Source organism: Scyliorhinus canicula, chromosome 12, assembly GCF_902713615.1.
Source record: "Scyliorhinus canicula chromosome 12, sScyCan1.1, whole genome shotgun sequence".
Classification (NCBI taxonomy): Eukaryota; Metazoa; Chordata; class Chondrichthyes; order Carcharhiniformes; family Scyliorhinidae; genus Scyliorhinus; species Scyliorhinus canicula.
In genome coordinates, this window is record NC_052157.1 from 149,407,541 (window position 1) to 149,419,902 (window position 12,362).

General features: G+C 44.4%; 1 protein-coding gene across 1 annotated transcript in view; it reads left to right on the forward strand.

Annotated features, from left to right (window-relative positions):
• The first annotated feature begins 74 nt into the window (after positions 1 to 74).
• The window catches only part of ift20 (intraflagellar transport 20 homolog (Chlamydomonas)), a 28,180-nt gene continuing 15,892 nt past the window's right edge, over positions 75 to 12,362 (forward strand). The window contains exon 1 of the mRNA XM_038814480.1: positions 75 to 275. Within this exon, the coding sequence (XP_038670408.1) occupies positions 149 to 275 (127 nt within the window). The 5' untranslated portion in view covers positions 75 to 148. The remainder of the gene's footprint in view (positions 276 to 12,362) is intronic.

Consider the following 12,362-nt stretch of genomic DNA (forward strand, 5'->3'; position numbering starts at 1 on the left):
TAAGCATGCGCAGTTAGAGTTGCCCCGAACCCACTCTGGTCCCGCATGCGCAGTTAGAGCAGCCGCGCTGCCCGCCCCCTCTGTTCGCGCATGCGCGGCGAAGAGCCGTCGCCGTGGCAGCGGGAGGCGGACGGGCCTGTGGGCTGGGATGGCAATGGAGGCCCTGGGGGAGGCCGGTTTGCACTTTGACGATCTCAACAAACTGAGGGTCCTGGATCCTGAAGTGGCTCAAAACACGACCGAGCTGAAGGAGGAGTGCAAGGACTTTGTGGAAAGTAGGTACCAGGAGGGAGCTCGGGCATCGCCCCGGGGGGGGGGGGAGAGGGTCAAGCTTCAATGGAACGGAGAAAAAACGGCATTTGTATAGCGCCGTCCACCACCGCAAGATGTCCCGTTCCGCGGCCCGTGGTATTCTTTTCGAAGTTAAGTCGCTTGTAGGAAACGAGGCAATCAAGTGTGTGCACAGCAAGATCCCACAAGCAGCACGGGTTTGGGGTGAGGGATAAATATTGGCAAGAATACTGGGGAGATTTTCCCTAACCTTCGGAATACCATGAGAAGTCTTACAATAGCAGGTTAAAGTCCAACAGGTTTATTTGGGATCACTAGCTTTCGGACCATAGCTCCTTCAAGAGATGAGGAAGGCATACTGTGCTCACCCCAGGCCGGCATCTCCACATCTTCGGAATACTGCCATGGGATGTTTTACATACAACCCAGAGGGCTGCCAACTTGCGTTTAAGGTCTCATTCAAAAGACCCTACCTCGGACAGTGCAGCTCTCCCTCATGTACTGCACTGGAGTGTCGGTCTGAAGTATGTGCTCAGGTGTCTGGGACATGGATCATTACTTTCTGATTTGGAGATGTGTGTTCATCACAGAGCTGATACTTAAGAGTATACATTGCTCTGGGCACTAGTGGGTCAGATCGCAGAAGAAATCAGCCTTTCTGAGGTGATCTTGCTAAAGTACAAACGAAATAGGTATATCTAGAATTTTTATTTTGGGACGCTAGTATGAAAACTTGAGACCAAAGATAAATTTAAGAATGATACCCTCAACCGACATCTAGACAGATTACCTGACGATTTTCACTTTGCTCTTTGTGGCAGTTTGCTGCGTGCAAGTTAGCTCTACGTTTCCTACATTACAATAGTCGCACACAGCTTGGGCTAAATGGACTCTATGTATTTTCTTCACTTATCACATACCCCAGTTCTGCCGACATAGCTTCATTTAAAAAAATTTTTTTTTCATTTTTGAACAACTTCTCACATTTCGTATCATGGTTTGCTGGTGCATTTTGTGCTAAACAGAATAGATTAAAGATTTCTGGAAGCCCAATGCAGTCAGCTGAAACCTCAGTAAATATGTTTGCTGCTGAATCTTATTGACAGTTTACCTATGAATGTAGATATTTTTAAATAATTCACTATATAAAGTACTTTGAGATGCTTCTGAGAGACATAATGAGGTATTCTGTGGAGTTCAAGATTTTTCTTAGGTTGAAAGAACTCTAACCATCTATCAGATCGGGAGAAAGGAAATCAGATCCTGGGACTACACCTGTGCGAATGAGGTCCTGATCACCTCAGTCACTGAATCTCTTTGAACCACCTGTACAAATGTGGACTTCTCATTTAATTAAATGCAGTGTCACTGTTTGAGAAATTTGGAATGGAGTTTCCACCCTCTTGTCTTCTATTATCTGCCCAAAAAAAAATCTATAGGATTGATAGTCCTTTAACGCAGTAAGATATCCCAAGGCACTTGAAAAATTTACTCTGACTAAAATCAACACTGTGGCAAGGAACTTGTCTCCCAGCCCCTCAAAGCTTGTCCACCATCTATGAAGTACCAGTTCGAAGTGTGATGGAATACTCCTCAGTTGCTTGGATGAGTGCAGCTTGAACAACACCCAAGAAGTTCGAAACAATCCAGAACAAAGAAGGCTGCTTTGTTCTCACATCATTTACCACCGTAAACATTCATTTCCTCCACCATTGGTACACTGTCGTGTGTGCTGCCTACAAGATGCGTAGCAGCCACACCCAAGAGTCCTTCGTCAGCACCGCCCAAATCTGTGACTTCTTCCATCTAGAACAAGGCAGCAGGTGCATGGAAACACCATCATTGAGTCATAGTTATTATGGCATGGAATGAGGCCATTCGGCCCATGCTGGATCTCTGTAGATCAAGCCACCCATTTGTCCGGCATTGATATTATCTTCAAGTGTCTATTTAATTTCCTTTTGAAATCATTATTCACCTCTGCTCCACTGCCCTCTTGGCAGCTAGTTCCAGGTCATTACCGTTCCTTACATTTAAACAGTCCTCCTCTCGCATCTTTTGCTCAAAACATGAGATCAGTGTTTCTTAGTCCTTGAATGAGAATAGTTTTTCTTGTCCATCTTTTCTAAACCTTCATAATCTTGTACACCTCTATCAGACTTCCCCTCAATCACCTTTGTGCATAATAGAACATTCACAACTTCTGAACTTTGTAGTTAAAACTTTGGGTGACGGTGAGAGGGGCTGGGAGGAAGCAGTCAGTACAGGGATCCCCTGTGGTCATTCCCCTTAGTAACAGGTATACCGCTTTGGATACTGTTGGGGGGGGGGACTTACCAGGGGTCAGCCATGGGGTACAGGTCTCTGGCACAGAGTCTGTCCCTGTTGCTCAGAAGGGAAGGGGGGAGAGGAGTAGAGCATTAGTCATTGGAGACTCCATAGTTAGGGGGATAGATAGGAGATTCTGTGGAAACGAGAGAGACTCGCGTTTGGTGTGTTGCCTCCCAGGTGCCAGGGTCCGTGGTTGAATCCGTGATTAAGAAAGCGAATGCTATGTTGTCATTTATCTCAAGAGGGTTGGAATATAAAAGCAGCGATGTGCTACTGAGCCTTTATAAGGCTCTGGTTAGGCCCCATTTGGAGTACTGTGTCCAGTTTTGGGCCCCACATCTCAGGAAGGACATACTGGCACTGGAGCGTGTCCAGCGGAGATTCACACGGATGATCCCTGGAATGGCGGGTCTAGCATATGAGGAACGGCTGGCGTTCCTGGGATTGTATTCATTGGAGTTCAGAAGGTTAAGGGGAGATCTAATAGAAACTTACAAGATAATACATGGCTTAGAAAGGATGGACGCAAAGAAACTGTTTCCGTTAGGCGAGGAGTCGAGGACCCGTGGGCACAGCCTTAGAATTAGAGGGGGTAAATTCAAAACAGAAATGCGGAGACATTTCTTCAGCCAGAGAGTGGTGGGCCTGTGGAATTCATTGCCGCAGAGTGCAGTGGAGGCCGGGACGCTAAATGGCTTCAAGGCAGAAATAGATAAATTCTTGATGTCGCGAGGAATTAAGGGCTATGGGGAGAATGCTGGGAGGTGGAGTTGAAATGCCCATCAGCCATGATTGAATGGCGGAGTGGACTCGATGGGCCGAATGGCCTTACTTCCACTCCTATGTCTTATGGTCTTATGGTCTTATGGTCCGTAATGTCTCGGATCATGTTTTCGGGATCCTTAAGGGGGAGGGGAAGCAGCCCCAAGTTGTGATCCACATAGGCACCAACGACATAGGTAGGAAAAGGGATAGGGATGTAAGGCAGGAATTCAGGGAGCTAGGGTGGAAACTTAGAGCTAGAACAAACATATTATCTCTGGGTTGTTACCCGTACCACTTGCTAGTGAGATGAGGAATAGGGAGAGAGAGCAGTTGAACACGTGGCTACAGGGATGGTGCAGGAGGGAGAGTTTCAGATACCTGCATAATTGGGGCTCATTCTGGGGTAGGAGGGACCTCTACAAACGGGATGGTCTACACCTGGACCAGAGGGGTACCAATATCCTGGGGGGGGGGGGGGGGGATTTGCCAATGCTCTTTGGGAAGGTTTCAACTAATTCAGCAGGGAGACTGAATTGTAGTTCCAGTATACAGGAGGTTGAGAGTAGAGAGGTCATGAGTAAGGTTTCAAGGTTGCAGGAGTGTACCAGCAGGCAGGAAGGTGGTTTAAAGTGTATCTACTTCAACGCCAGGAGCATCCGGAATAAGGTGGGTGAACTTGCAGCATGGGACTTCGATGTTGTGGCCATTTGGGAGACATGGATAGAGCAGGGACAGGAATGGTTGTTGCAGGTTCCTGGGTTTAGATATTTCAGTAAGTTCAGAGAAGGTGGTAAAAGAGGGGGAGGGGTACCATTGTTAGTCAAGGACAGCATTATGTTGGCAGAAAGGACGTTTGATGAGGACTCGTCTACTGAGGTATTATGGGCTGAGGTTAGAAACAGGAAAGGAGAGGTCATCCTGTTGGGAGTTTTCTATAGGCCTCCGAAAAGTTCCAGAGATGTAGAGGAAAGGTTTGCAAAGGTGATTCTGGATAGGAGAGAAAGTAACAGGGTAGTTGTTATAGGGGACTTCTAACTTTCCAAATGTTCACTGGAAACGCTATAGTTTGAGTACTTTAGATGGGTCCCTTTTTGTCCAATGTGTGCAGGAGGGTTTCCTGACACAGTATGTAGATAGGCCAACAAGAGGCGAGGCCACATTGGATTTGGTACTGGGTAATGAACCAGGACAGGTGTTAGATTTGGATGTAGGTGAGCACTTTGGTGATAGTGACCACAATTCAGTTACATTTACTTTAGCGATGGAAAGGGATAGGTATATACTGCAGGGCAAGAGTTATAGCTGTGGGAAATACAATTATGTTGCGATGAAGCAAGACTTAGGATGCATAAGATGGGGAAGGAAACTGCAGGGGATGGGCACAATTGAAGCGTGGAGCTCGTTCAAGGAACAGCTACTGCGTGTCCTTGATAAGTATGTACCTGTCAGGCAGGGAGGAAGTTGTCGAGCGAGAGAACCGTGGTTTACTAAAGTAGTTGAATCACTTGTCAAGAGGAAGAAGGAGGCTTATGTAAAGATGAGACGTGAAGGTTCAGTTAGGGCGCTCGAGAGTTACAAGTTAGCTAGGAAGGACCTAAAGAGAGAGCCAAGAAGAGCCAGGAGGGAACATGAGAAGTCTTTGGCAGGTAGGATCAAGGATAACCCTAAAGCTTTCTATAGGTATGTCAGGAATAAAAGAATGAATAGGGTAAGAGTAGGGCCAGTCAAGGACAGTAGTGGGAAGTTGTGCGAGGAGTCCGAGGAGATAGGAGAGGTGCTAAATGAATATTTTTTGTCTATATTCACGCAGGAAAAAGACAATGTTGTCGAGGAGAATACTGAGATACAGGCTACTAGACTAGTAGGGCTTGAGGGTCATAAGGAGGAGGTGTTAGCAATTCTGGAAAGTGTGAAAATAGATAAGTCCCCTGGGCTGGATGGGATTTATCCTAGGATTCTCTGGGAAGCTAGGGAGGAGATTGCTGAGCCTTTGGCTTTGATCTTCATGTTGTCATTGTCTACAGGAATAGTGCCAGAAGACTGGAGGATAGCAAATGTTGTCCCCTTGTTCAAGAAGGGGAGTAGAGACGACCCCGGTAACTATAGACCAGTGAGCCTTAACTTCTGTTGTGGGCAATGTCTTGGAAAGGTTTATAAGAGATAGAATTTATAATCATTTAGTAAGGAATAATTTGATTATGGATAGTTAACACTGTTTTGTGAATGGTAGGTCATGCCTCACAAACCTTATTGAGTTCTTTGAGAAGGTGACCAAACAGGTGGACGAGGGTAAAGCAGTTGATGTGGTGTATATGGATTTCAGTAAAGCGTTTGATAAGGTTCCCCACGTTAGGCTATTGCAGAAAATACGGAGGCATGGGATTCAGGGTGATTTAGCAGTTTGGATCAGAAATTGGCTCGCTGTAAGAAGCCAGAGGGTGGTGGCTGATGGGAAATGTTCAGCCTGGAGTTCAGTTACTAGTGGTGTACCACAAGGATCTGTTTTGGGGCCACTGCTGTTTGTCATTTTTATAAATGACCTGGAGGAGGGCGTAGAAGGATGGGTGAGTAAATTTGCAGATGACACTAAAGTCGGTGGAGTTGTGGACAGTGCGGAAGGATGTTGCAGGTTACAGAGGGACATAAATAAGCTGCAGAGCTGAGCTGAGAGGTGGCAAATGGAGTTTAATGCAGAAAAGTGGGAGGTGATTAATTTTGGAAGGAGTAACAGGAAGACAGAGTACTGGGCTAATGGTAAGATTCTTGGTAGTGTGGATAAGCAGAGAGATCTCGGTGTCCATGTACATAGATCCCTGAAAGTTGCCACCCAGGTTCATAAGGTTGTTAAGAAGGCATACGGTGTGTTAGCTTTTATTGGCAGAGTGATTGAGTTTCGGAGCCATGAGGTCATGTTGCAGCTGTACAAAACTCTGGTGTGGCTGCATTTGGAGTATTGCATGCAGTTCTGGTCGCCGCATTAATAAGAAGGACGTGGAAGCATTGGAAAGGGTGGAGAGAAGATTTACCAGGATGTTGCCTGGTATGAAGGGAAGATCCTTTGAAGAAAGGCTGAGGGACTTGAGGCTTTTTTCGTTAGAGAGAAGAAGGTTAAGAGGTGACTTAATTGAGGCATACAAGATGATCAGAGGATTAGATAGGGTGGACAGTGAGAGCCTTTTTCCTCGGATGGTGATGTCCAGCACGAAGGGGCATAGCTTTAAATTGAAGGGGGATAGATATAGGACAGATGTCAGAGGTAGTTTCTTTACTCCGAGAGTAGTAAGGGTGTGGAACGCCCTGCCTGCAACAGTAGTGGACTCGCCGACATTACGGGCATTTAAATGGTCATTAGATAAACATATGGATGATAAGGGAATAGTGTAGATGGGCTTCAGAGTGGTTTCACAGGTCGGCGCAACATCGAGGGCCGAAGGGCCTGTACTGCGCTGTAATGTTCTATGTTCTAAATTCCCTCATCCCAGGAACTATTCTGGTAAATCTCCTCTGCATTCTCAAGGACCGTCACACTCTTCCCAAAGTCTGTTTACCAGATCTGCATGTGATATTCCAATGGTGACCTAACCAGAGCTTAAGAAAGATTCAACATAACATCCCTGTCTCTGTACCCAATAGTTTTATTTATTAAGCCCATGATCCCATATGCTCCGATAACTATCCTTTCGATCTGTCCTTTCCCCTTGAAAGATCAATTCTTTTTAAATCCCCCCCCCCCCCCCCCCCCCAACCATCACAGACCCTTTGTCCCAGCACACTCTTTAGAACTATCATTGCCCCTCGCTGTTCCTCTATTAAATTTAGTCTGTCATGTCTACCCATTTTTTTAACATTCTATGTCCTGTTGTAGTTGACTGGTATCTTCACTGTTTGCCATACCTCCAAGTTTGGTATCATTGGCAAATTTTGGAAGTTTATTCTATATTTCAATGTCTAAGTAAATTCATTTTATTTTCTGTCCATGAGCCAATTTTTATTCAAGCTGAGAATGATTCTAAATACCCTATCTATGGGCAGCACGGTAGCACAGTGGTTAGCACAGTTGCTTCACAGCTCCATGGTCGATTCCCGGCTTGGGTCACTGTCGGTGCGGACTCTGCACGTTCTCCCTGTGTCTGCGTGTTTCGTCCTGTTGCTCGTTATGCTTTCCCTTAATTTGCTCTGTTTTAATTACCTTTGCTCAAGAGTCGCCAGGTATCTTTCTGATACCACCACAGGGTTCAAAGCCGAATACTGATCAATGACTCGATACACCAGTTAGTAAGTTTGAAATCAATACACATTTATTTACACACACAGTCAATTATTACTCATGCAATAACTCTACTCGCTAAACTACAACTACTACTAAAAGCCTATACTTAGCTTCGAGTGGCCCACTCAGTCAGAGGAACAATGACCGTTGTCCGGTTCTGATACTGCTGGCTTCGAACTGGTATAAAATAGTAGCTAGGAGCGCCTATCTCGTAGCGTGCGTTGACCTTAGATTTACTTGGCTGGTGCTTGGCGGCCTCTCGTCACTGAGAGTCAAATGCCAAGGTGAAGGTGACGAAGCGGAGTAAGAGATCTTCCAAGAGAGCGAACTGAACTTGGGGACTCTGTTTTATAGCCCCCAGGGGTTTCGTGCCCTTCTGGGCGGACCCTGGTCTTGGTCCCAATTAATTGGACCATGTCCCAATCGTTCGAATTGATTTTCTCCAATAACGGAGTTGTTCCCTGATCGTTGGGCGGGCCCTATGTAACCGTTGGTCTGCCTTTGTTTTAGCTTCCACTGGCGCCGGGAAGTCTGTCCTGGTACCGATTGTTTCAATGTTTCTTTTTGTCCCCGGAGATAGCTCATTACTGTGCTAATGGCTAGTAGTTTCAGTTCTGTCTGGGTTCTGCAAGTCCTAATCCACAGAAAACCTTGCACCTGCTTGTTTTTCTAGTGCTGTCAATTTTTCCCTGCACTCTTTGCGAGTGTCCATTTTGGAATCTGGACGTGGCCACCCCAGGTGGCTACAGTCCGGGTGCTCCGGTTTCCTCCCACAGTCCAAAGACGTGCAGCTTAGGTGGATTGGCCATGATAAATTGCCCTTACTGACCCAAAAGGTTAGGAGGGGTTATTGGGTTGTGGGGATAAGGTGGAAGTGAGGGCTTGACTCGGTCGGTGCAGACTCGATGGGTCGAATGGCCTCCTGCACTGTATGTTCTGTCCCATATGCCTTCTTAACCATCTTATCTACCCGTCCTGCTACTTCAGCAATCTTTGGACCTCACCTCAAGGTCCTTCTGGTCCTCTGTACTTCCTAGCATCCTACTGTTTGTTGTGTATTCCCTTGCCTTGTTAGTCCTCCCAAACTGCAACACCTCACATTTTTCAGGATTAGATTCCATTTGCCACTGTTCAGTCCATCTAATCAGCCCATCTATATCATCCTGTAATCTAAGGCTTTCCGCCTCACTTTTTGCCACACTACCAATTTTCTGTGAACTTGTTGATTATACCGCCCACATTCCCGTCCAGATCATAAATGTACACTAAAAACAGCAAGGGACCCAGCATTGATCCCTGCAGTTCACCACTGGACACTGGACAGGCTTCCAGTCACAAAAACAAACTTCGACCAATACCCCTCTGTCTCCTGCCATTAAGCCAATTTGGGATCTAATTTGCCAAATTCCCCTGGATCCCATGGGCTCTTACCTTCTTGTTTAGTCTTCAATGTGGGCCCTTGTCAAAGCCATACTAAATCCATGTAGACTGCATTGCCCTCATTTACACACCTCATCACCTCCTTGAAAAATTCAATCAAATTTGTTAGCCATGATCCCCCCCGACAGCCAACCTTTTACATGACACTTGGTCAACAGTTTTCTTAAATCCAGACAGACACCATCCATTGCATTTCTTCAAAGAATTCAATTTGATTAGCCAAAAATGATCTACCTGGTACAAATCCATATTGGCTGTCCTTAATTAATGCAAACCTCTACGTGCCTATTAATTCTTTTTAACCTGTTTATTGTTTTTAACAACTTCCCCACCACTGATATTAAACTGACCAGCCTGTAGTTATTAGGAATGTCTTTACACCCTTTCTTGAACAAGGGCATCGTATTTGCTGGCAATCCTTGGACACCATTGGGAAGATTGGAAGATTATAACAAACCCTTCTGCTATCTCCAGTCCCACTTCCCTCAGTAACCTGGAATGCAAGGCATCGGTCCAAGTGAATCATCCATCTCATGCCATTACAGTACATCCTGCCTCTCAGTTTTTACCCCATCTGTTACCTCTGCCATATTTCCTTCCACCAATATTTTGTTAGCATCCTCTTCCTTAGTAAACACAGATATAAAGTACGCATTAAGTATTCTAATCTTGCCTGCCCTGTGCCTCTAAGCATATATTGCCCTCATACTATTTACATGCTGGTAGAAGATTTTTGGGTTCTCTTTAATGTTAACCACCACATGCAAATTCCCCTCCAAGTCACACTCCTGACTTGGAAATGTATCACCATTGTTCCTGCATTGTTGTGTCAAAACCTTGGAACTCCCTTCCTAACAGCAATCTTCCTTACGCCACTGAACTGCAGCAGTTCAAGGAGACGGTTCACCCTACCTTCTTGAGGGCATTTGGGGATTGGTAATAAGTGCTGGCCTTGTCAATGACGCCGACAGCATCGGGGGAGGTTGGGGATTTATGGTTGTTCAGGTTGATGATTTTAGTCTTCTGATATTGTTGTGCGTATCTGTAAAAAGCCTTGAATAAAAATATTTCTAAAAATAAATGATGCCCACAGCTCATGAATGAATAAAAGAAAACTGAACCAAAGAAGGATTTGAAGGGGTTTCTAAAACTTGATTGGCAATATATTTTAAGAAGGGCTGCAAGAGCGGTAGAGGGGTTTAGGACAAGAATTCCTGAGCCTAGGTGACTGCAGGTTCAGCGAATGGTGGATGGCGAGAGTCGGAAATGCATAAGAGGCTAAAGTTGGGGGAGCACAGAATTCTTGAAGAGTTGCTAAAGTTTGGAAGTGGAGGGAAGGCGAATTTACAAAGATCCTGATTTGGAAGATGGAACATTAGAACTCTTGAGCTGGGAAATCAAGCTTGGGAAGGTCACAGATGGGATGAGACCATTGGGGCTTTTTTAAATGGAGCTGATGTTTTTGAAGTCAGTACATTGGGAACTGGAGATCGGTGAGAGAAATAGAAGAGCACGACTCTGCATGGGATAACACACAGGTGGTAGAGTTTCAAAATAAGTTGGTGTCTGTTAGGGTGCAGGTTGAGTGGCTAACTGGGAGATCCTTTCCTTTGATTCAGCCTCACCAAGGATATTGATCCAGTTACCTTCACTTAATATTTCCAGCACTGTTTCATCGCCTTAATAAAACTAAAAAGCAAACAAACTGCTTTTGTAACTTTTGGTCCAAGCTAATGCTGTTGGTGTAAAATAAACAAAACCACTCCTGGATTTAAATCAGACAGCTTTCATGCAGCATCTGAACTGTTAACTTTCTTGAATTATTTTAAACAGAGAGAGAAGAGATACCAGTCAATGCTAATATAGTTAACTATAAACCATAATTGGATTAACTGGGAAAACAGACAAAAATCAAACTGCAATATGGCTTGTGGTTTCATAGAACCCCTACAGTGCAGAAGGAGGCCATTCGGCCCATTGGGTCAGCACTGACCCTCTGAAAGAGCACCCTATCGAGGGTCAGGCCCCCATCCTATAATCGTGACCTAGTAGCCCTACCTCATCTTTTGGACACTTAATGGGCAATTTATCAGGCCACTCCACACAGCCCAAGGCAGGAATTGAACCTGGTTAACAGTGCTAACCACTGTGCCACCATGCCGCCCTAATACAATTTCTAATACAATTGTAGAAAAGTTTACTATGTAAGCAATATAATTGAATGAATGATTATTAACAGAAGGATTAAATGTACAATAATAGCTAACAAAGTAGACTTCCCTAAAAGTGTTGAAAATGATGTTCTGTAAAGCTTTTCTTGCTTGCCGTATTAGAACTAACATGGATATCATATAACGGTTATTTGCTTTAAACAGTCCTCCTCGTGTATTAGGAAAAATACATTGTAAATTGGTAACCTAAATTAGGTGTTATACACCACTTAATGTTAACAGTAAGATCAATTGCAGATTGACATTCAAACCACATCCTTCCTGTGTTTCCCATCTGTGATGGGATTGAATACAGGAAGGATGTGGTTTGATTGTTTTGGCTGAATTTAAATGTCGTCTAGACAGTTTAGGTGAAAACCTTGTCACTCATTAGCAGGTGATTGGCCCAAGATAAACATCTCTTGAGAGTCGCTTCATTTCCCAACAGTGTGTGAAAAACAAACACCTTTTGTAATCTGTTGAATTTATGAACCATAAACCAAGCTGGTAAGAATGCCACCAGAACCTCCGGGAAGCTGAATTCAAAATGTCCATGTTGCCATACTGTGGAAATATTGTAATTTATTTCCTGCTGTAACTCATCGGGAATTCAAGGTATTAATTAGTGAAGAACATTTAATAATGCACCTTGTTTAAAATTGTGAAATAATTTCAGTAAGAGCTCGAGTTTTGGAATTATGAAGAAGATGCATGGTGAATTGAATACCATTTTTTTTGCAGAAATATACTTTATTAATAAAATGTATAAAGAAGATTACAAATATTTAAAAATGACCATCACAGGGAGTGCAATAATATTCCGGTTGTCTACATAGATCATGCTGCGCTCTGAGGTGCTTCAATGCAGTCAAAGAAAATTACAGACATTTCAAAATGGTCATTAAAAGAATCTTTTTTTATTATTGTCACACGTAGGCTTACATTAACACTGCAATGAAGTTACTGTGAAAATCCCCTAGTTGCCACACTCTAGCGCCTGTTCGGGTACACAGAGGGAGAATTCAATGTCCAATTCACCTGACAGCATGTCTTTT